Source organism: Meriones unguiculatus, chromosome 15 (assembly GCF_030254825.1).
Source record: "Meriones unguiculatus strain TT.TT164.6M chromosome 15, Bangor_MerUng_6.1, whole genome shotgun sequence".
NCBI lineage: Eukaryota > Metazoa > Chordata > Mammalia > Rodentia > Muridae > Meriones > Meriones unguiculatus.
In genome coordinates this window covers 49,663,951-49,688,704 of record NC_083362.1, presented here as the reverse complement: position 1 = coordinate 49,688,704, position 24,754 = coordinate 49,663,951, and the positions used below count along the sequence as shown (strand labels likewise).

The window sequence follows — 24,754 nt, the reverse complement described above, 5'->3', positions numbered from 1 at the left end:
ATCACTCTAAATGTTCTGGTAAATGTATCAGGAGTCCTGTGCCTCCTAAGATACATTGAACTCGCTGAAGTAAATTGGGTAGTTCTCAATTCCACTTTATCCTTATTGCTTACAAATGCTATACTTTAGCTGAGAGTTCTCTGCTTCCAAAGGTGTCCTTGTGAATATTACAGGAATTAAGAGGGGTACTTTAATGTATAGGGGAGAGGAGAATGATTATCAGTGGGATTGAGGCTCTGGAATTAAGTTTAAATATCACAGGAAAACGTTCTCATCTCCAGTAGATAGAATGGGTATGGCACATTTGCTCTTCTTAGGTGAAAATGACAAGTGCACCTTCAAAACTCAAAAATCAATTTTGAATACTTTCTGTGTACATTCTGTAGCAAACTACTTTATACATACAGTGGGTGAAAATGTTTTTGAATGTTCTCATTTCTGAAAGTACGGCATCGGCATCATGGGAATCAGAGTCGCATTTTCAAGTTGCCTTCTCATTGACAGGGCATTCTCCCTGACCCCCTGGTGCTCTCCAGCACTTCCTAGGAATGATGCTACTGAAGAAGTATGAAACTGGAGAGGCTCTTGCAATGTGTTAATCAAGAACTCACTGTACCACACATAACTTATGAATGAGGTACCTGTCCAGGCAGGAAAGACAAGTATAGTCCTGACTAAGCTGATTATGCTACATGGTAAAACTAACTCACAAGTAGGCAAAGGGAAAAACTTTCAACTAAACTAGTCACAGCATGACACTAGGCATCACTGAATAATCTTACTAAAAAAAGCCAAAACCCCACAAACAAACAAAACAAACCAACCAAACAAACAACAGAGACCCAGTGCATCTTGCAGGCAAGACAGGTTGTGGGTTATAGATTCTGTGGCTGGGTTGGTGTCCCTGTGCCACCACTGGGAGCCTACTGTGCTTACAGAAGGCAGACAGCTCAGGGTCTGTATCCTCCATCCTTTTCCAGCTTTGACATGAGGGTTTATACTTAGCCTTATTGCATTTTTTTATGCCCTGTTCACTTGATAGCAAGGGGAGGACTGCTCTTTTCTGAAGAGAAATAGAAAAGCAGTGGAACTGGCAGAGAGGGAAAATAGGGAGGAATAGGAGGAGAGGAGGGAAGGGAGGCTGTGATCTGGATGTACTGTATGAGAGATGAATAAAGGAAAAAGAAAGAACAGAACCTAGAGACCCAGCTCCCAGGGAAGGGTAATATCAGCAAAAGGAGTCCACTGATGCTTAAAAATGCAACACTTTATTTACAATTGGCCATTGCCGCAGGAATGCAAGTTTTGTATACATTACAAAATAATTAAGACAGTTAATCACATTAATATATGATAGCATAAAAACCATTTAGATATCTCAGTGGATATAGGGATGAAAACATAAAGCAAATTTTCAATTTATGTAAAAAAAAAAAAATTCTAGTGACTAGAATTTCCGCAGCCTGAAAATCCTTTTGGTATTCCTTGATTGGTCCTTGAACCCAGACTGCCATGGTTGGAATGGAAGTGGGGACAGCAGGTGATGTTACTCAAAATTCTCACAGGAGAAGGAGAATACGCTTGGCTTCTCAACCAGACTCAGATAATAAGACACTCACAGTGTTTCAATGTGTTGCAACACACACAGCCCCATTGCAAGTAATTTAACATAAATATCAAAGTAACATACAGGCATGGCATAATGGGAATTACATGCACATTATACATAAATACAGCAAAGTCACAGGCAGAGCTGGAAGGCTGAGCAGATTCTTATTAGGATGCTATACAGCGTCACCTGCATCTCACTGCCTCCGCTTCACACTGCAGACCTCAGCATCCTCGGGCAAGAAAGATGCTATAGTGATTAGCAATAATAATAGTAATAATAATCATTAAAAGGCTTAAGTAAGCAGCCATGTATGGTGTGACTGCTTGTATAGGGTCGCTAGTAGAAACAATTAAACAACCCAAATTCAAGAATGTCCTTAGGAAATTTCCTGTCTTAAAATTTTTGTATCTGAGGCTGGAGAGATGGAGTGGTTAAGAGCATTTGGTGCTCCAGCAGAGGACCCTGGTTCCGCTTTTGGCACTATCGTGGTTGACAACTATCTGTAACTCCAGTTCTGGGGTTCAACACTCTCTTCTGGCCCCCAGAAGTACTGCATGAATGCGGTACACATACAAATATGCAGGAGTAACAGACACATTAAAAAAAAACCTTTAAAACACAATCAAGTGAAAGCAATGGATGAAGAGAAGGCTAGTTGTAGAGCACAAGTATGAGGGCCTGAGTTCACTCCCTAGCACATAGGTGCACAAGCATGCACACACGTGTGCTCACATACACACACACACACACACACACACACACACACACACACACACACACTAATTTCCATGTAGAAAGGCCTGAGTCCAGTCCCCAGCGTGCGCGCGCGCACACACACACACACATATGCATACATGCACATGCATGCACACATATACTTACACACATGCACACACACAAATTGATTTCTATATGCCATCAGTGAACACAACCAAATCAAATGAGTATTGTTTACAATAGCAATAAAAATTGGGAACTTGGAAATAATTCCAGCTGCGCACAAATGGTTTATGCAGAGACGATCAACCTTCGCTGACTATGAAAGAAGAAAAGAAACGGTGCTAAGATATGGTTCTGGCTAAGAACATGCAGAAGCACATAGATGTCCCTGTCCCAAGGAAACATAGACTCACTTCAGTCTCCATTAAGTTCATCAGGCCAGTTCTGAAATTTAAGTGGAAAAAAACAAAGGGCGAAGAGTAATCCAACCATTTCTAAAGAAGATGAACAGTAGGGGGACCTGTGGTGACAGACATCATGGACTATTACCGAGCTACAGTAATTAAGTGAGCGTGGCATTAGCATAGAAAGAGACAGAATGACAAATGAAATAATTTAGAGCATCCAGAAACAGATGCAGAAATATTAAGAAGTTCCAATTTGACAGAAATAGCTCTGTAAACCGGTGGAGAAACAAGACTTCATAATAAATGATACCTGGAAGTAACCATCTCTTATGGAGGGAATGCTGCACCCCAATACCCACGGGCAAAGTCAAAATTTAATAGAGATAAAGTTATAATGTGCTATATTTGAAACAGAGCCTTTTATCTCAGGCTGGTTTCAGATTCACCCTGTAGCTCCACGTGACTGAATACCCCACCTCCCTGCTTCTGACTCAAGAGTGGTAGGATTAATTTGATACCGTCATGTCTTGGTCTACTCATCCCTAGGGCCTGAACCCAACAAGCTGTTGGGTTAGCACTTTTCCAACTGAATAACAGCCCCAGCCCCAAATTATCTAAATGAAGAATTTATTACCTCTGGAAAGGTATGAAATTTCCAAATAGAAAGAAGAATATGATGAGTTTGATTCTACTGAGGCCAAGAATTCCTGTTCATAAAAAGATAAATTTGAGTAGAAAGAGAAATCACCAAGCCAGAGAAGATATGTGGAGTATATGCTAACCACAAATACTTAATATTTCAAACATATAAAGAATTTCTATAAATCAGGAAGAAAAAGTACAAAGGTGGCCAAGAGTCGTAACAGGAGCGCCATAGATAAGCCAATCTGCATGGTCAATGACTATATTCACTATGCTTAAGTCCAAGCACAGTGAAATATTTCATATCTATAAAGTGGCAAAAATTTAAAATACAGCTACATTAAGTTTTGCTGACCATGTAGAACAACTGGAATTCTATTTTACACTTACTGGTTTTAAAAAATTAGCAAAACTGCAGTGAGAAGCAATTTAACACTATCTAAGATGTTTGAAAAGAAAGATATCCTATGAAACAATGGTTCTGTTCCTAGGATGATTTCCTAGAGAAATAACCATTAAACATGCTACCAGAATATAGGGAGAAAAAGTTTTAATAACTATGACTCATATCTGGATTCTTTTCCCTTCGACCACGTGCTAATGTGTTTTGGTCATCTGCAAATGTGGTCCTATTGGGAGGTCATGGGAGCACTAGAAATGGATGGTCCACGGAAGAAGCAGGTGATGTCCCCAAACTCCTCTCTTTCCCCTTAGTGGCTGTTATGATTCAGTGGCTTTGTTTCAGCACGTAGTATAGAGTATAACATCCGAGTCAATCTAAGTCTGTGATTGAGAAACTTGACCATGGAATGACACTACAAGCCAAGGTAACTCCCCCAGGTCCGTCTTTTAACTTGTTTGTATCAAGAATCTTTGTTTTACCAACAGATATCTGACTGACCAGAATCAATATCGTATATAAGGCAAAACCTTGGAACCAACATGAATGTGACTCTCTAGTAAACTACAAAACTACACAGCGGTGAAATGCATGGATGGCATCAACACGTGACAGCATAATTTGTAATATGCAGGCAGTGCCTCTTGTAGAAGGGTGTCCACAGTATAAAATTCAGTTCCTAAGGTTCCAATAAGTTTCACTAAAATATGAGCTATATAATCCCCAGAGATACAATACTAGATGGTAAAATCATGGCAGAAAGTGAAGGAATTAATATCCTTGGAAAAAGAAAACAGATTGCCAAATGGTGCACAAGGGACACCAAAGGCAATGGTGACTCCTTGCTGGTGATGATGTTGGATGCCCTCACAACTGCCACTTTTCACACCCAATGTGCAATTTTAACAAACACTCTTGCATTTGGTTGACATTTGACAAACAAACATGCTTTGAGGAAGATGCCATAACTCCATACCTTGGCCATTTCGACCCCCAGCTCAATTCTCTCCTCCTTTCCTGACATTTATTATGAGTTCTCCCCAGGTCCCACCTCCTCAGGCTCCTTGTCCTAGTCCCATGCCGCTGTCTTCATTTCCTTGCACATACAGTGCTACTGACTTTGCCTCGAATATTATTTCCCTTTCCAAGACCACAGGTAATGTCTTGTTTCCTCTAGGAAAACTTCTCCAGATCTCCCCTCCCCACTTCTTCATTAGGGCTAAGGAGCATGTCCCAGTCCTTCTTGTAACCTGTGTCCTCTTGTCTTTACATCTTGTCTTTAAATCTTTTGCTAGTCCTTGCTCCCTTTCTGTTACGTGCATTAGTTTGGGTCATAAATTCAGTTCTTGAGGAAACTAAAGCACTGTTTGTTCATTTCCCCCTATCAGATTCGATTCTATAGCCTCCACACGTCAATCCAAGCTCATAGGATGGCAGAGAATGACGTGCACCCGTCACTGTCTACTGCTCTCCCTTGCTCACACAGCTCTAGCACCTTCTTTCTCTGGGCCACCTGCTGGTTGTTGTTTTAAGATTTTGGTGTCCATCTTTAAGGCATAGCATTCCGCAGCCTTAAAGATGGAGCTGGTTTCCGCCTTCCACCTTCCCGATGGTGAGTGCTCTCTGTCACGAACAACTCCACATTTGGCTAAGGCCGAGGATCTGGCTTGCTTCCATGTATGTGGACCTATCTGCATTGCCCCCGTGGCACGCCTGGGTTGGCTACCCAGAGGCTATTTAAGCTGTGGGCTGGCTTTCCCCGGGGTCCGAGGATTGTTCAATGTTCCTGAATAAACTGCATTGAAAAAAAAAAAAAAAAAGATTTTGGTGTCTCCTCCCTATGAATCCTGCTCCTCGTCCTCTGAGGATGACAGACCCTGCTCCTTGTCATCTGAGATATGTGAGACGCTGCTCGTCCTCCGAGAGGTGCCAGAGCCTCATTAGACCTCAGTGCATTCTCTTCTTCCTGCTCCTCCTCTCCTTGTGTCAATTTCTCATCTAAGTGCCTCTCCCCAGATTTTCCCTTTACCCTCCAACAGCCCTTCTTTTCGGGCTTTTTCCTTGTCACCTTTTGGATTCTGTTTGTCAGCTGGAACAAAACAGTGTACTCCCAGGGGGAAAAATATAAAGGAATGAAAGACCTCTCCATGTGAGTTAACAAATTATATATCTAAATTTTCTGGCATATGTTTAATATTTGGTGTTGTATAAATGCAGTGACATAAAATTGAGTCCCAATTGGAAAAGACCAAATTGTAAACAAACAAAAAAAATTCCATTTGAAGGTTATTTTTAATTCAAATGTGCTCATACATACATTGAGTGAATATTTATTGACTCACCACTATACACCAAGGCACTCTACCAGGGGATAAAGACAGAATAGCACTCAGAAATGACAATGTCCCAGAGCTCAGAAACAAACACTGCAGAAAGTAGACACTTTGAGAAACACATAAACAAACATATACACCCTTATAATTTGTGTCACTGAACTGCATTAAATCTTTTTTATATTTTGACAAAGTTAATGCTATAAAAATATTCTTAATGAAAGTATATGCGTTACCAATCAGCAAACATTCCATTCTGGTGACATTTTCAGAATTAACGAGAAAATACCCTTTTCCCAGAGAAAATATTAGTCTTCTGAATTTGCATGTCACCCCAGGGCTACATTTTAAAAACACATTTATTTGCAAATTGATTGTCTTCATTTCACCGGTAAGTGCTTTAATTTTTTTTTTTCTCAGGATATTTTAACTGGGTGCCTCATAGTCCACACTTTTATCAAAGTCACAGCTACTCTCTTAGTATGAGGAAAGGCACCTTTGAAAGTTGACTTCAGTCTTATAGGACACAAGAGTACCATTTACTACAACAAGCCAATGCTATGAAGGAGCCATAGAGAGTCCCTTACGCACCTGGGAAATTTGATTCAGCACCTGTACTATTGTTTTAGAATATCTCCCTAAAGGAAATATTTCCTCCAGGTAATGAAAAAATACCTTGAAAAGAAAGAGAGCTTTCAAATTTTGAGGAACTGCACTGAGGGAGATATGCAACAAATGACTATTGAGAATCTTATCTCCTGAGTTAAAATTTCATTCCTTCGTTTTATGGCAAGGAGATAAAGGGTTGGCTGAGAGATGGGAGAATACTGTCCATCAAGTGTCTGTCAAGTTATCCGTTGAAAAGGTCATTCTGATCACAGTGATTCTTCTAGCTGCTATCGTATTAGGAGATTTTTTTTTTTTTTTTTGGTTTGAGATTTTTAAACCTCCCAGAACATACTAAGAAACACAGAAGCATTTTCACATAGGCAATGTAAGAATCATTTCATCATGCTAACACACACTCACTTGCATGCTTCAGAAATATAAATGTGCTTAAGGTAGTAACTAATTGTTGGATGGTTTCTTCCTAGAAAGACCTGAGCCCAACAAAAGAAGGAATGTCAGCACCATGAGATGGTAAGGCTAAGGCCAGGCAAGTTGTTGAGACACTCCCAGGCCAGCGCCTGCAGAACTGCATTGAGTGGTCTTGTCTAGACCTTGTGACATCGTCAGGAGCGTGAGTAGGAGAGTGAAAGGGGAATTCTTTCCCAAGAAGACTTCTCCAGGCCCTGCTTGCACTCCTTCAGCCTGAAGCAGCTCAGTAGTCACTTGAGGCTCTTAAATTCCATCATTACCTCCTTATCTAAGCATGGAGACAGGGAGGTAGGAGGGAGTAGCAACATTTGTGTCTTATAAGGGAACACAAACCCTTCCAAACCCTGGGCCCAGGGCCTTCCCTGACACAGCACTGAGTTCTTCTCCAGATAGCTTATAACTTAAAATAGCCAATTACACCCCCAGGGCTTACCTAGCACACACAAATTTACCTTTCATATTAATGTCATTTTTATTGAATACAGAAGTGAAAGGATGCTCCGAGGAACCTGGGCTGTTTATTACTCTAACTTTAAAATTCCATGAAGCCATTTTACCAGATTTCCCTCATGTGTTCTTAAAGTCAGTTTCCACCTCAATATGAAACTAAAAATTTCAGTGATAAAGTAGTGGAATAAATTCATCCACACATATGAAAAGTATGTTAATTGTTTTCAATTGACTAATGAGAAAATTGAAAAATCCTGACTATTACAAATATGTTTAACAAAAATCTATTAATACTTGTCAAATAGTGCAAGTCAGGTCTTTTGAAAGAGAATATATTTTATTTTATTTTATTTTACTGCCAATTTAACTACTAAATTACAAATCCAATCAAAATTTTCTCAAACCTTGAAATTTTAGACAACTCTGGTTAGTTACATAAGACGCTGCCTTAAATTTTCTTCACATTCGTTGAGTTATTCCTATACACTGAATTTCATAACGTAACATTCAAGTTTCCTTAAGGGAAATTTTCTCCTTTGCTGCATTCCTCCTTCCCGATCTATGAACACAACAAACTGGTTACTACACCTTGCCGTCTTAACCAGATTTAGAACCTCTTGAAGACACACTTCTAGGCACATTGGAGGATGCTTTTCCAAAGAAGCTGAACTGGTAAGAGGAGACCTTTCGTCAGCAGACTGGCAGCGCCTGATGGGCTGTGGCTTAGACTTGGTTGGGCGGAGACTGGCACAGCTCCGGAGCTTGGTGAGCAGCTGCACCCATCCCTCTCTGCTGCCTGGTTGCAGATGAAAGGCGACCAAAATCCCGCCAAAATCTTCTCTGCAACGAAGAACTATGTGCTCTCACACTACGGACCTCAGTTAGTTATTCATTCCTTCAGTTGCTTCAACTCAGATGTGTCATCATGGGGATAGGAAAAGTCACCCATGCAGCCATCATGCAGACTTTGGATGCACTGTTTACTAAGGTTTCAATTAAAAATTTGGAGTGTTAATCCAAACCATATGCTCAATTCATTATCACCAAAGTTAGAAGGGAAGGAAGCATCTTTGTTGAGGGTTTTAAAACCAAAAATATTATTTCAGAATGCAACTCCCAAAAGGGGAAATTCTTATATCATGTGTGAAATTACATCATACACAACTACCAGTTGCACGATCCTAATTGCATTGGCTTTACCAAAATGTTGCAGAATCAATCACTTGGGTTCTAATGACTCTGCTAAGAAAATATCTGTTAACAGCCTCCTGCAAAAACTCAAGCTGTGCTACTTACACTAAATCAGGTGGAAAATGGAGGTAATTATCCAAATAAACTAAGCAAAACATGACAAAAAAACTACTGCAATTATCTGGATTCCTTAGGACAAATATTTTCAGCTTTTCTTCATTTTGGTAATTATATCCATTCTCCTCTTTGGACATATGCAATCTAGAATTCTCCCCTCTAGTGAAATCAAATGAAGGGAAAGACAAGTCATATAAAATATATTGTAATTTATAAAAGCAGATTGATTTTTCTCTTATGCAGTAACCAATTCCTATCTTGTTAATTCTGTACCAATTTAAGTCACCTAGTAAATTTGTAGATATAAAAAAAATAACAGTGAATTAATTTTCATCATTTAGTTGCACTGATATAGTTCTTTAATCATTTCAAAATACATAATTGGACAATGTTTTGAGGCATTTCCTATATACATAATTAAACTCTTGTAGCTTTGTGTTGAATACTTTGTGTACTGGAGTAAGTTGGTATCCCTGTGAAGTGATAGCTAGCATTTCCCTAACACTCCAAGACAATTTGTTGTCACAGCACTCCCAAGAGTTGCTAGGCAGACCAGAAGCCAGCATCCGTGTGGACTGGCAGTTGGAGTATGCTACTGTTTGGGTTTTCCTGACCATGGAGAGGGTTTGTTCAGAGCTGGCCAAAGCCATGCTTGCTCTAAGCTTCCCAGTGTGGTCCGCTAGTTAGAGAAACTTAAGGCAAGAATTCTTTCAGGAAGCAAGGAAAAACTATTCCGTCAAGACACGGCCAGCTTGATATAAAATATATTATTTAAGGATCAGCAGCCCTACTATACCAGCACATTGTGTATAAATGTCCATCTATGCATTCTCTCAGTGAGAAGAAAACAATGTAAGACATGATGTATTGTGTGTGAACAGCTTGAACACAAATCTGTATTTTGTTAATCTTTACAACTCAGTGGAGAAGATTACCATGTAATCAATATGGATAGCTAGTTTCAATTAGTTTAAGCTAATAAAAAAATAATAAAAGGCATTGTTTCTTTCTCAAAAGGTGCTTGGAAATAGCTTGCACACATTATAGCAGTGAAGGAAAATTCTTACAAAGCCCATGCTAAGTCAGGAGGAGAACATAAAGGTAAATATTGGAGTTAAATAAGGATCAAAAGGATCACAGCAATTACTCTCTTGCAAATCTCTAAACACATGCGGGAAGGTATTGCACAAAGCTGGCAGCCATCATATCAGCAGCCATCAGTCATGCCATTCTGATTAATGTCCTAGCCACTGTTTTGTCTTCAATAAGCCGCTTTGCCTCTCATGTGTGCTTGAAGAGAAGGCATACAAAAGATTTAAATTCATGGTTTGAAGGAAGAGACAGAAGGCCAGACTATATATTTATGGAAATATAATATGGTTTCATGGGTGGAAAGTTGAAAATGGGAAAGAAAGAAAGATGGGGTCAGACGCAAGGATCTGTGAATAAACATAAACTGATTTCATACGTTCGTTCAGAAGACCCGGTAGATCTGATGAAAAGAACAGTATCTAATGCCACTGTTTACCTGGCAGGCTCTACTCCGGGACACATGCAAATGTGCTCACTTGTTGCTCATAGCAACTCAGCCAGGCCACTACCATTCCTGTGTTAAATGAGGTAACGCGCACAGCGAGGTTAAGTGACTTCCCTGAATTCATCCAGCCCGTAGAGGGAGGAGTCATATTTAATCAGACTTGCTTCAGGGCTTGTGATTTTAATTTGATGCCATACTGCTGTGGAGCAAATGTGTACAATAATTTCCACAGTTCCCTATCCCTAATTGTTTCATTAATGTCTTAGATGGGAAATGTAAAATATTTTGGGTTCTGGGGGAGAAGATACCTATGTTTGCCATGACATGAATTATAAAAAAGAATTTTGCCTAACCTCTAGGAACTCTGCCTTACTAAAATGACAGAACATTATGATACCAGCTCAATGAGTGCTACCAAAAAAAATGCTAAGTGTTATTTTTAAAAAGGATAACAAGGCAATCAAGAAAGGTCTTCTGGAGAAAATCAATTATTGAAAAGTTCTTTGTATGTGTAAGATGATGCGGTATATGTGTACATGTTTGTGTTTGAGAATGGGCACAGGTGTGCAGGTCAGAAACAAACCTGAGCCATTGGTCTTCATCTTGATCTTGTGTGAGAGTGTGCCTTTTGTTTGGGCTGCATTGCCGGGCTAGCGCGGCCCACCAGTGTCTGAGAATTTTCCAGTCTTTCTCTCCCACAGGGCCCCTGGACTGTAGGGATTAGAGACAACTGCTTTATGTTCATTTTGTGCATCCGAATTCAGGTCCTCAAGATTGCACAGCCACTGTGTTAGCCTCGGAGCCATCTCCCACGTCCTTGAAAAATTCTTAAGTGATGATTCTTTCAAAAAGCAGAAAGTCATGAAATGTATTCACTGATCTTCCCAAAGAAAATCCTCCATGATGCGCCTCTTCAGCCCAAAATGTAGTGAATTTTATACACAGGATAATCACATTCGCTATAGCGTAAAACCAGAGAATAATGCTTTGAGTCAAAAGAAGATGGGGACAGAAATGAATTTCCTTAAACGTGTCTGCGTCCTACAAATAAATCAAGGTCAGGTGTCATTAAAGCCTTGCTTGGAGAGGAAAAAGCCAGGCAGTAATTTAGGAAATCCTCAGTGAAAAGGAAGCAAAGTGTAGGTCTCAGACTTCTTTCTGATTGGGCACAAGTAATTCTTACAGAGAGTGCACCTGCCGAGTTCACCAGTGGGACAGCATGCTCTCCATATTGGCTGCTTAGGAATAAAAGAACACATTTGCCTGAAGTGTCTGTCTTCAGGGAGCAGGACGGATGGATACATGGATCAAGAGATACTCATCCATCAATCTATTAAATCCTGGGAGACCTCCTCGGGAAGCAGAGAACATTGCTGGCTGCAGTGGGAAGACTTGGAATCTGAAGCGTTTCTAATTGCTTTAAGGTCACCCACTATCCAAACTGGAAGACAGAGGAACCACACACAGACTGAAAACTTGTTTTCCTCCCACTAGGAGCTGAGAGCCAGATAAAAGACACATGATTAACCAAGCTATGGGGAGACAATGCTCACGACTGACACAGGCCTATGAGGAGTTCAGATCTGAACTAACGTACAAAGCAAAGTTTTGGGGTTTTTGTTTGTTTGTTTGTTTTTATTTTTATCTTTTTTTTTAAGTATGAGGTCTGGTAATTGTAGCCTCTCTATTGGAACAGCAGCAAATTATAAAAATGGCATCCTAACCAAGTTAAGAGAAACACACAGTAATTTATTTTCTGTCAAAGAGATTGGGAGCTGCTTGGGAAGGAGTTCATGACTTCTGTTATTTTATATTCCTCTGGTAGTCTTGCATAATGCTTTTCATCTACTGAGACATCAATAAATAATTATTGATTAACTGAAGCCGGTGACAGGCACGCCACCATTTTTTTTTAAAGTGTGGACACCCAATACACTGATTTCCATAGTTACATTCTTAAGCCGAGCCTTCCACAAAGAGCAGATGTGAGCTGTGCACAAGCACAATCCCTATCGAAAGGGCAGTTAACTGTAACACCAAACTGAAGTCACAAGGTCAAAGGACATTATTCTTGAACTGTGACGAAAGGAAGGAGTTTGCCTCATGCTTTCATATCTCTAGGGTAGAAGGTCTATTTATTTTACAAACAAAAGTGAAGTTTAATTGATCATCATAGTTTTACAGCAGCAGATGACAACAAAGCCATCTAGCTTCGTGCATCTATGCTTTTTTTTTTTTTTTTTGCTTGTGCATCTATGCTTTTTTTTGAGGACAAGTTGTGCATAAAAATGCGTAGAGGCAGCATTTCTCCCTGTTTTTAGAAATATGGTCATTAAAGTCCCATCCTTTTAGACAACATTATCTAAAAGCCCAAATATAAGTATAGTAATTTCGCATGAGTTGGGGTAACACAAAATGCGTACTTTGTTTCCTTGATCATATGTCTTAACTAACCATAGCTAAACAGTGTGCATAAACAACAGAGCAGAAGATGCATCACATCTTTCCTTTCCTCTAATTTTATACACGGAATCAAAGTACTAGATTACTTCCATTTGTAGAGGTCTGAGGAGTTTGTATCATCTCATAGCCACACAGATTAGTAATCAGAATTTATCCTGACATTTTGAAAGGTATTTGCATTTTCTGATAGCTGGTAAAATGTTCTCATTAATACAATGCCTAAACAGATTGAAAGTCGCTGTTTTGTGTACCACAATATGGATTCATGGTTCCAAAGGCAAACTGACAAGGTGTGGTGGTGATAGCTAGGGGGTCCTGCCTTTTTATCTACTAAACATTAAAAGGCTAAACAAAAGGGAGATAACTTTTCTTTTGCAGCCATGGCTCAGCAAAGGCTGTCATTCTTATCGCTATGGATGTGAGTATGAACAGACCAAGCTGTTTCAGGATTTCTTACTTTCATTTGGCCAAATCAGTATTTCAGAAAAAATTTCTCCTAGGGGATAAAAGGAAATAACCAAATGCGTTCATACTAAATTATAATTCATCATATAGATTTATAGGAAAAAGCAAATGAAAAAAATCTCGAGTCAGTCATGAAAGCATGTCCAACGCTGAGTGACTAGACTTGAAGATGGATCTTCTGTAAATAATTAAATTAGTGAGGTTTTTTTTTTATCTTTGCCCATCTGGACAGAAAGAAGAAACACACACACACACACACACACACACAGAGAGAGAGAGAGAGAGAGAGAGAGAGAGAGAGAAAATACAGATGGCTAAACCTTGTTTTTATAGTGTCTATATAAAACCTTTACCCAACGTAGAATTTTCAGTGAGACTGTTTAAATATAAATGGCAAAATAAAATCCAGAAGCTTATGATACTTTGGCTAGGGGTAATGAGAAAATTACAAATATACACATATCTATACAATGTTTCTAAATCTGGGTCATGTCATTAAGAAATGTTTGATACAGGTAAGTACTGTGTAATATGGTAATTTAACAGCATATTGTAACTGACAAGCTAAAAGCAGGCTCCAAAAGCAAAGGACATCTCTGTCTGCACTGTCTTGGCAGCAGGAGCTGGAATAAGAGCAGAGAGCTGAAGTTCTGGTCCCAAGAAAGGAGTCCGGGGTTGTGACAAAAGGAGGTGGAGACATCATCGATGCATACATTCTTTTGTTATTTCCTCCTTTCATTAAAAATAAAAAATCACAAATCACTTTTATCATTGGTCCAGGGCATTCCGCAAAGCTGAATATGACTACGTCACTGGGGATATTTTCACTACTTAGGGAGCAGGCCACTGCAAAATGTGGCTTCACTGCCTTTACTATTAAAAGCAATCTGCAAAAGAGGCTTAAAACCCAAGGGTCTAATATCAAGTGAACAGTGGGAAAGGTGACCTTTCATTCTGTTTATTGGAGGGTCTGCAGCCTCCATCTCAGCGTGGGCCCAGCATTGGTAAGAGGCCAAAGGCGAGATGGCAAACTCTGTTTTCTTAGAGGTCACATAATCACCTTAGAAAATACAGTAGAAAAGACCAAGAATGAAAGCTTGGCTTTTTTTTTTAAGGTATTCTCTTAAGAGTTTTGAGTAAATCTACACCCTGTACTAATAATTTTCTATTTAGAGTACAACAAATTTAGCATCCACTTAGGTAGTAAATGAAATCATTAGGTGTGTTGTACAAAATTAAAAAAAAAAGAGACAAAGCATAGCTAGAAATAAGTCAGAAAAAGTGAAAATTGAAACGAGACTAAGATATAAGTCTAAATTAATATAAAATGGACAAAAAAGAGAAATTGAGATGGTGGTCACATATTTTTCCCATGTACACCCTTATATCATTTAATAAACAATACATCATTTAAAATCCATTTATAATAATAAAGACTGTCTTTTATGCAAACTTCATTAGGTTAAATTTCTAGAGAGGGATGGTCTAAGCTTGGCAGAAGCCTGAACACACCCAATGTGTGTTCTATGAGAGGAAGCACTGTTAGCTATGTTTTAAATTGCATACTCAAAGTATAAGCCATATTCAATGTATTCAGTGTACTTAGCTAAATACAAAGAAAAATTACTCCCGTGCAGTAATTAGTGTTTAATGTTTCTTAGGATTAAAGCTGCATTAGTATTGACTTCAGTTTTTCAATTGATTGGTATGATGTGGCTGTTTTCCAACATACATTTTAGATATTTCGTGAATAACCTGTTCTTTTCCTGCCCCGCCCCCCACACCCTGGGCAACATTTCACCTACTCTGGAAACAAAAACTAAAATAAAAAACAAAATAACAATAGCAAAAGAAGAATGGTGCCCAGAATAAGTTAGACAGGCTGTCACCTCCTTAGTCCTGATTTAGTTACCATCATACCAGAAAGCAGCACACATTTTGTTGACTATGTGGCCATGACTGATGGATGATAGCCTAGCAAGGTCACCATAGCTAATTACAGCATCATTCATCTGGGCTGCACGAGGGAAAAAAATACCAGGCTCCCAGGGAAGAAAAAAGAAAAGAAAGAAAAGCTATTCTATAGCTGCTAACTTTTGAATAATCAGCCTCAAAAGAAACAAATAGGATGAAACTCAATGACCAAATTATGACTTATGGATTCACCCAAGCAAATGACTTCAGTTCTGTGGTAATTTTAACTCTGTGTTTCCAGCCTGCAGGAGAGAACTTTCAGAAACAAGGAGCCCTCACAGGCTTAGGTGCTTTGTAGTGGGGATTCAAAGGCTTCATCGGGAGCACAAGCCAAGCGTGAGCTTTGGTTTGCTATGTGTGTGGTGTGAGTGTGTTTGTGTAGGATCAGATGCCAAGACTTAAACTCACATTATGGGCACAGCAGCTACTTACACACTACAGCCTAATTAAAGGAATAAGCTTCCCTCTTCGTTATGTTTTCCCGAAGATCAGGGCCATAAAGGGATTTGGTTTCCTTAAGAACTGAGAAAAATGTTCCCATATGTTGCCTTTATGCCCTGAATTATTCAAACTCAGAAAGAAAATGGTAGTGATTTCCAACAACAATCCAGGGCTATACAATGTTTTCTAAGAGCTACCGAAAGAAAATAAAGAAGAGAGAAATGAGTGTTTTGAAAATAATTCTATTATAGCAAACATATAATCATAATTTCAGTTTCTGTTTTGAAGAAGCACAAACACACGTGGAAACAATAAAGCATCCAAGGTACCTTTCAAGTCTCGGAAACAAGACTTGCTTGCCATAGTAAGTGCATCATCTTCAAAGTTTAACACAGGAGAGAATAAAGCTAGTATATTTCAATGGCCAACTTTAATCAGATTGCTTTCCATCTAGGTAACACAGATCACAGGAGTGGCAACATCCAAATCCAAAGTACTTTTTATCCTGAAACACTATTTAAATTGCATTGCTAAAATAATTATAATGAAAGGACTATTTTCTCATGTAAGCTTGAACCCAAAATAACAAATTTCAATCAAGTACTGAGAAAATTATCAAAAGACCCAAAATAAAACTCCCAATTAATTGGGGTCATGACATGGAAAGTGACAGGAGTACAGAGCTGGATTCAAACTCAGCTAGGTATTAGTGAAATAGTCCAGAGACAGTCACAGCTCTCAGAAGCAAAACAAAGGCTTAGTTTACAGATGAGAAAGGTTTAAAAGATGTAACTGTCACAGAGACGAGTTACATAGCTTAGGACACACATCTGGAACTCTGGAACAAGAACTTCAGGAATGTGGATCAGTTCTGTGCTACTTGTTCTCAAGTAACAAGTATTGGGTCAACCTTGGGTGATGGCTACATAACGTGTTTTGGAGAACAGAGAATGAGGTACCACTGATCAAGAAGATGACATGAAGAATAGTCATGGGAAAGGTAGAGGACTCTTATTTCTTATTTTTCCAGGTTTCAAAATAAAAGATCCAGTATGAATATACATATAAACTGAACTAGCACCAAATGTGCAGAGATAGCTACATTGTAGAAAAAAGTAAGGATTCCATGAACATATGGGTTTGCTGTAGATCACACAGATGCAGGCACACACACATAAACACACATAAACATGAATGCTCACACACTGTATGAAGTAGAAAGAGGACAATAGCAAATACCCAACAACGAAAGGATTCAAAAGAAACGTGAGGCTCAATTGTCCAGTCTTTGTTCCTTCATTTTGATTTATAATTATGCATAGTATCTGTTTATTAATGTATGCTTTATCTCAATTCCAAAAGGAAACGAAGTGCTGTTATTATCACATCTAGTATTTAAAGGGCATCGATAACTGAAATACACAATTCATCAGAAATATCACGTAAATGAAGGAGCATTGTCCTAGAGACCCAAAGCACCAGTTTCTGATGGCAGTTTTTAACCAACTAGTCATTCAGTATCAGAGCAGACAATGCACTGAAGCTTTCACATAGTCATTTGTAAAACAGTGTCAATCATCTAGACAATTCTAAATTCTAAAACCTTATACAATTGTATTCATGTTTATTCTAAGTGGTACACAATTCCTTAGAGGTGAGCTTCCTTGTATGGGACTTCTAGGAAGTGTCTAGACTCTGCTTTCTGTCTATTCACCAAACTCCTATACTCTTGTCTTCCCTTCTATTATAACTTACCTTATTTGTTCAGAGATGGAGAATGGAACAGCATCCAGAACATAAGCAAAGAACAATGTTATTATTAACTAGGATCAAATACCTGTCAAATCACTGAAATATGTTTAGAAGTACTAACGGGCTCTCGAGGGGATGGGGAAGGTTCTTGAACAAGAAAATTTTGAAGTACAAATAGATTCTATGATTATGACTCTCTACAACTCTACCTGCTGTTTTCAGCCCCCAGATTTCTTCTCTTAAGTAGACTATTGTTAGCAATTTCTAGGATGTGTGATAAGAACAATGACCAACTAGTAATTTGTTAGAACTGAGTCTGGGTTAGTCATTTAGTCACTAGAGAATATAGTTGTAAATTCTTGGTAGAAATAATTTAGATAAATGATTTTGGAATGATGTTATTGCCCACTGATTTAAAACTTACCTTGCAAATTAAATATAACACACATACATACATATTAGTTTATAAGATATGGAATTGCAAACCTTTCTGTGTTGTGAGAAGTTTTCCATTGAATGAAGAACTGAAAGTTACTTCCTGTACATTTGTGTATTATACTACCTTAAAGATTTATAGAAAACTTTACAGGAAGATGGCGTTTAAGGCTGGATAAAAATAGCACATGTGAGCTTACCCGATAAACAGAGACAAGGAAGACAGTCACGAAAATGAGCAGGATTTGAACACAAAGACAAACATTTGAAAGAAATTGGTAAATGATAAACGCTTCATGGTGGCTGTGGGTAGGTAACACAACTATGAAACGTGACCAGCAATGAAGACCAAAGAAGCCAAGTGGCAAGAAGCCATGATGGCCTAGGGCTCAGTGTCTGGCTTGGTCTAAGCACCCTTCATGGTGGGCTGCTGGAACGGAAGTGCTATTCCTCTTCTGGCAATGCCCTCTGTGTGCTGACGTAAGCGGGAGCTTGGAGTGTGCCTCACAACATGAGACGGACACATCCCGGAAGACCCACGGGTGTGTACTGCCCAGTCCCATCCAGGCAGATTAAGTCCGCCTCCTGTGTGAGAGAACTAACGGGAACAGAATGGACGGGGCACAACTGTTATGCACTTAACTTCTCTATTAGAAGTTAAGTTATGCACTTAACTTCTCTATTAGAATGAAACCCTGCGGTTTTTAGTTCTAACTAAAAGAAGTATTCAAAAGACAACCATCACCCCACTGTTGTTCCAGTTAAAAAGCTATGTGTGATGATTGATCTCCACTGTCAACTTGATCAGATTGGGAATTGCCCAGAAGACACGCCTCTAGCTGTGTCTTGGAGATGTTTAACTGAGGAGGGAGACCCCACTCTGATGTAGGAGGTACCATCCAATAGCTGGGGCGCAGAACTCAATAAAAAGAGGAAACAAGCTTCATGCCTTCAGCCGTCTCTGCTTTCTAACTATAGATTCACCAGTGACCAACTACCTTAAACTCTTCTCAGTGTTTTTGTTAGGGAAACAGGAGGCCTGAATGCCAGCTCCTGCCATCATTCAATCTACCTTACCAAATGAAATGGACGTGTGAATCTAAATGTTTAGTCTTTTCTGTGCTTTGGTTTATATCCACAAAGTAAACTCCAAGAAGCCTTTATCAATAATTTAGTCTATGAATAGCATCTTAGTATAGTCAAATGGTTCCTAACACTTGAGCCAGAAAATGTTCACATCCAGGTTCTGCTACCTACTCAATATGTGATTTGGATGAGCAACTACACTTCTCCATCCCAGCTCCTCATCTTTTGAAAGAGGGACTCTTAAAACAGGACTACCTAACATTGAGTATAGAAGAATTTTGACAAATAAATCGGTAGAGTTTAAAGTCATTCACTATAGTCTCTTTATGTCAGTGCCTGATACCTATTCCTATTGAACAGACTACATTTTTTTTTCTATCTCAGGAGAAAATCAGTTTCCAAGAAAGAGGTTTGAAGAGATGGCTCAGTGGCTAAGAGAGTGTACTGTAGCGGACCTGAGTTTGGTTTCCAGCATCCATGTCCAGTGGCGCATAACTGTGAGCCTACAGCTCTAAGAAATGTCCCATCCTGTTTTAGCCTCCAGTGTAACACACACACAGACACACACACAAATAAATAAATAAATAAATAAATAAATAAATAAATAAATAAATAAACAGAAATTAAAATAAATGTTTTGAAAAGAAGTAGAATCTACTTTGAAAGGAGAATTTGAGTTGGTTTTCCTTCTCGGGTTGAACAACACTGTTTTGATCAAATGGTCCAATAAAAGAAGCCATGAAAAATCAGAAGAAAAACAAACTTTCTTCCCTGAAGAAGCTCGTAAGAGAAGGGTGAAAGCAAGTTTCCAGAGACAGGGATACCCTGAGTTTCAGCCTTTTGAAGCCCATAGCACTTGCTTATAAATAGAATATTAAAACAAGCAAGAGCAATTTTCTCCCTTCGTCTTCCCTTATTGCCTAATTTTCCTCTCATACCATTTGCATAATGGATAAAAAGGCATCCATTATGCAAATGAAAGATGGGGCTGCAAGGTTGCTGAAGCCACAAGCCTGGCTTCAGAAGAGGAGCAGCCGCCAACCAGCCCTTAGCCATCTATGCGGGCTGCTTTGTTAGCTTTAATTCCAAAATATGCAGGAAAATTATAAAGAGCATAGGTCATGAATTTCCATTTGGTTTGTTTTTAAAAGGGATGCTACAGATGCTTTTCAGAAAATAGAGACAAAACAGGGTTGTTTTGTTTGGTCATATATATATATATATATATATATATATATATATATATATATATGTATTCCTTATAGATATAATAAATTTAACAATAATTTTATTTATTTACTTGAGACAACATTCTCCCCACCCCCATGTAGTTTTGTTTGTCCTAGAAGTCACTATGTGAACCAGACTGACCTTAATTTCATGACCTCTGCCTTTCTCTGACTCCTGAGTGTACCACCATGGTAGGCAACAGTAAATAGTGAATTTCATAATGAGGGGGAAAGGTACTATGTTTAATTTTTACAATTTAAGTACTTCAAAGTAATTAGAGTGTGTGTGTGTGTGTGTGTGTGTGTGTGTGTGTGTGTGAACTAGTGCATGCATTCCAAGATACACCTGTAGAAATCTGAGGGCAACTGGAAAAAGTTGGTTTCTTTCTTTCTACTTTGTGGGTCCCAGGGATAGTGATTGATAGTAAGTATTTTTATTGGCCTAACCTTTTTGCAAGCTAAGTTTTCACAATTTTAAATGCATATTATTCTTTAAAAACAAACAAACAAACAAACAAACAAACAGATTCCTTTTGAGACACGGGGACTGTGTCTGTCCTTCTGCCATGAGAAATAAGTCTAATTAAGTTTTAGCCAATACACTGGGTAGTCCCAGAATGTTGTGTTCACAATTGACCCGAATAAAAATTTAGTTAACATTAAAACATAGTAGGTTGTCAACAAAGGCCATGTTACTAAGGTAACCTAAACTTACCTCTAAAAAGTATCAGCAAAAACAAATGTGTGAAGAGTACTTGACAGAAAATTTAGAAGAACGTTTATTTCAATTCCTATACCTTCAAAAACAAATATTAAGAAAAAATAATTCTAAGCAAAACCACTAGGTAAACAGTTCATTTTGAAAAAAAAAAATCAGGCAATTTCAAACTTCAAAACTAACTTCCCAACTGTTTTCTCCAACGTCTAAGATAAATATAGGAAGAAAAACAGGATGACTAAGACAGAAATGGAACCTTATTTTGCGTGTGGGTTCCTTGGTAACCCTTAGCTTTTTCCAAATGATGAACTTTATACGAGATGCTTCTAAGAAACAGGCGAACCTCTTTCTTTACAGTCTGACTTTACTGTGTGATTCAAGGGCTTGCGATTGGGGGTCACCTTCCGTTCACCACCAAAACTGCCTCTCTTTACGTGAGCTCCTGGAGCAGCAAAGAGCCTCAGAAAAAAGAACTTAGAGAGAGGAGCAACCGGATGCATTTATAAAGAACAATATTAGCACCTCACAGAAGAGGAGGAAGGTCAGTAAGCTGACGTAGTTTGCGACCAAGTGGAAGGAGATGTCCGCGAAATCCACCTACCTAACTTGAGAGCAGAAGGGGTTACTACGATTTCCCCGCCGATTGGTTTGAACGCAGCCAGCTGGGCAGCCACTTCTGTCTCGAAAGCATCTGGGCTCTGCCGATCCACAGCCTTTACACTGGGGCTCTCCATCTTCCGGAGTGGCTCTTGCTCATCAAACACAGCGACCAGCTGCAAACAAGTTGGACAACACTAATTACTTTGTAGGACCCGCTTATCACGGGAACACTGTGTCTGGCTGATTGTGATCTTTGCTTGGTCCTAAAAGACAAACGCCGCCTTAAACAGATCTTGGAAGTTTTAATATTACTATGCCAAGATGCCTAAATGTTCAATATAGCCCCCCAACCCTGCGCGCATGTCACCAACCACAGCAACAGAACGTGATGAGTCGCTTGGTTTGTTTGTTTGTTTGTCTGTCTGTTCCTGGAATTGTCAGTTTGGACCAGGTCTCATTAAAGGAATGGAATGGCTGCCTCTCACCTTCTCTCCTCATGAATCTGTCTCATGGCATGTCTGTCTGTCAGTCTCAGTGTTTTGTCGCTGTGTCTGTCTGTCTGTCTGTCTGTCTCTTTCCCACCTCTCCCCCCCTCTCGCTCACTCGAAATGCAAGGCAAGTATTTTACCAGCCTCACTCACAACTTTCACTAATATGCCTAAAAATTATCTGCTCCCAGGGTACAAAATGAAAGCTCAATATACAAAAGATGAATGATAGAACACATTATAAAAGCATATATTCCAGTCACAAAGGAGTAAACCATTTCCTCATGGCATTTGTCTTTCTAACACAATCTAAATCCACACACACTTGCAAACATAAAGGATGTTAATAGTAATAAATCATATGTGTTTGTCATATATACACAAGTATTCCATTGTTATACATGTCTTTTATGTCATTTTTTCCCCCACATAATGGATTTTACGGACTGGTTTAAACCCAGTGAATGCCAAGTCCAGTGGCACATCAATGTTTTAACTTAGTTACTCATAACTTCATATCAATTATTATTTCATTTAAGATATCTGCATATCTTTAATACAAAAAAAACCCCTGAAATGTTGTTAACAGTCATTTTTCATGAAAAATTTGACATGTTTTACTAATCATGTGATGCTATGCCACTGTAGCACAGTGAAAGCAGACCTCCGTTACTATAGTTTGCGCCACGAGGCTGCACTCCAACAGAGGAATTTCAAATGTTCCTTGTTGGCTTAGGTAGAGAAGACCAAATGTGATTTTAGGAGGCAACTCATGGATGATACTTTCAATTAAAAGAAGAACAATGTATATAATTTTGAAAGCTGCAAGTAACTCTTTGGATATACTTCATTCATTAAATAAAGCAAGTTTACTTATAATTCAGACATTTATCCAGAAAGGCGCTCAAAGCCCCATTCATGGGGGAAGCTTGCAAGAACACAAATGCAGAGGTAACCAATCAAAACATTGTAAATTCCAACTTAGTCTTTCAAAAGAAATGAACACAATTAGGGATATGTAAATTGGCTATTCAAAAATAATCTTCATAATTGACTACTCATTTCCAGTATGGAGACTTCTTTAATTGGAAAACCCAACAATCCATTCACCACAGAAAAGAAATGCTTACTCCCAAGGCATTATTTTTAATTCTTGAAATTGAACACATGCATTTTCTATCTTTAATTGCGAGCACTGATGAACTGACTTGAGATAAGACTTAAATAGATTAATAATGAAAGATTATTCTAGTATAAAAATAATCAGCAAAACTAGATCTTTCTAATCATCTGGCTAAAATAAAAGGTTTTACACTTTCAATCTTGAAATAAAATAAATTTTAAAATGTGGTTGAATTATTTTCTCCATTATTTCCATGGCATAATTTATGATTTTTAACTTCGCATATTGTAAATTTACATATATTCTGAATGTTCATTCTGATATACCCATCAAGTCGGCAGTGGGATATTGAATTGGAACTGGGAGCAGTTTTTAGGAGTAGTGTCTTATTTTTCTTATTTCCTTCATCATTAACTCTCAGTATCAACTATGTATTGTAAATATTGCAGAGAAAGAAAAAATAACATCAGTCAGAAATATAATACATATTCTTAAAATTGATAGCTCATAATATAAATCAGTAGATATGCTTGTTCTATGAAAATTTCACTATTAGGTATTGCTTGTACCCACAAAAACTTAGGGAGTGTGCAGTGACAATATTATACCCACATATCTAATGGAAAAACAGTTTTTGTTTGTCTCTTTTTTTTTTTTTTTGAGAATCTGATTTCAAAGGTTATGGACCAAATGGTGTCTAGTGATGGAATCAATTGTTTTCTTCAGTTTTTCAGCCCAGGATTGTACCTCATACTGTAATACTTCCTTAAAATGAAAACTATTGAAAGATACGTTAGAGAATAGCTCTAGTTCGGTCATGTATGACTTATTATTTGGAGATAAAGCATCACAGCGTTGTTCTGTAGGTGGTGATTATGAGACCTGGATGATTCCCACATTGAATGATCTCTCCAGTTAATTAATTGCTTACTCTGACTCCTAGTCTCATGGTAGACGGGATTAATCACAGCAGAGCCTCATCTGGATCAATGGAGGAAACAAAATCTCCTTCTGGAAAGAATAGAGCCAGACCTGCTCTCTGATGTCCAGAAAACTCAGCAGCCCTGTGGGGCTGGTTGGTGAGGGCTGCTACGAGCTGGCCTCCATCTCAACAGCCACCAAGTACGCAGACTCAACACATGCTTCCAGAGAGGTTAGTCATTTGAGTTGCAGGCTGGAGGTCCTTGTTAACTAAATTACTGGATTCATCAAGACATCTCCATTGCTAGGTATCAGTTACAGGGGAACCCTCCCTGTTACACAGCCACAGTGATTAACAAGCTGATAAGCTGTTCTCTCAGCAGAGTGTGTGCTGGATTCACAGCATCTAGCATATGGAAGAGGCTTCCCTCCCCTCCCCTTAAGCCACACAGGGCTACCTCTTTCCAGAGAGGCAATAAGGATATCAAAGAAAGAATTTTACCTAAAAGTTTCCACGGTAAAACTTTCACAATGGTACTTTAGAGGCTACCA

At 38.7% G+C, this 24,754-nt stretch overlaps 1 protein-coding gene across 1 annotated transcript in view; it reads right to left on the bottom strand.

Moving 5' to 3' along the window:
* Positions 1-24,754, bottom strand: part of Pard3b (par-3 family cell polarity regulator beta) — a 948,430-nt gene that overhangs the window by 577,400 nt on the left and 346,276 nt on the right. Inside the window, exon 3 of the mRNA XM_060368467.1 lies at positions 21,672-21,843. Within this exon, the coding sequence (XP_060224450.1) occupies positions 21,672-21,843 (172 nt within the window). The remainder of the gene's footprint in view (positions 1-21,671; positions 21,844-24,754) is intronic.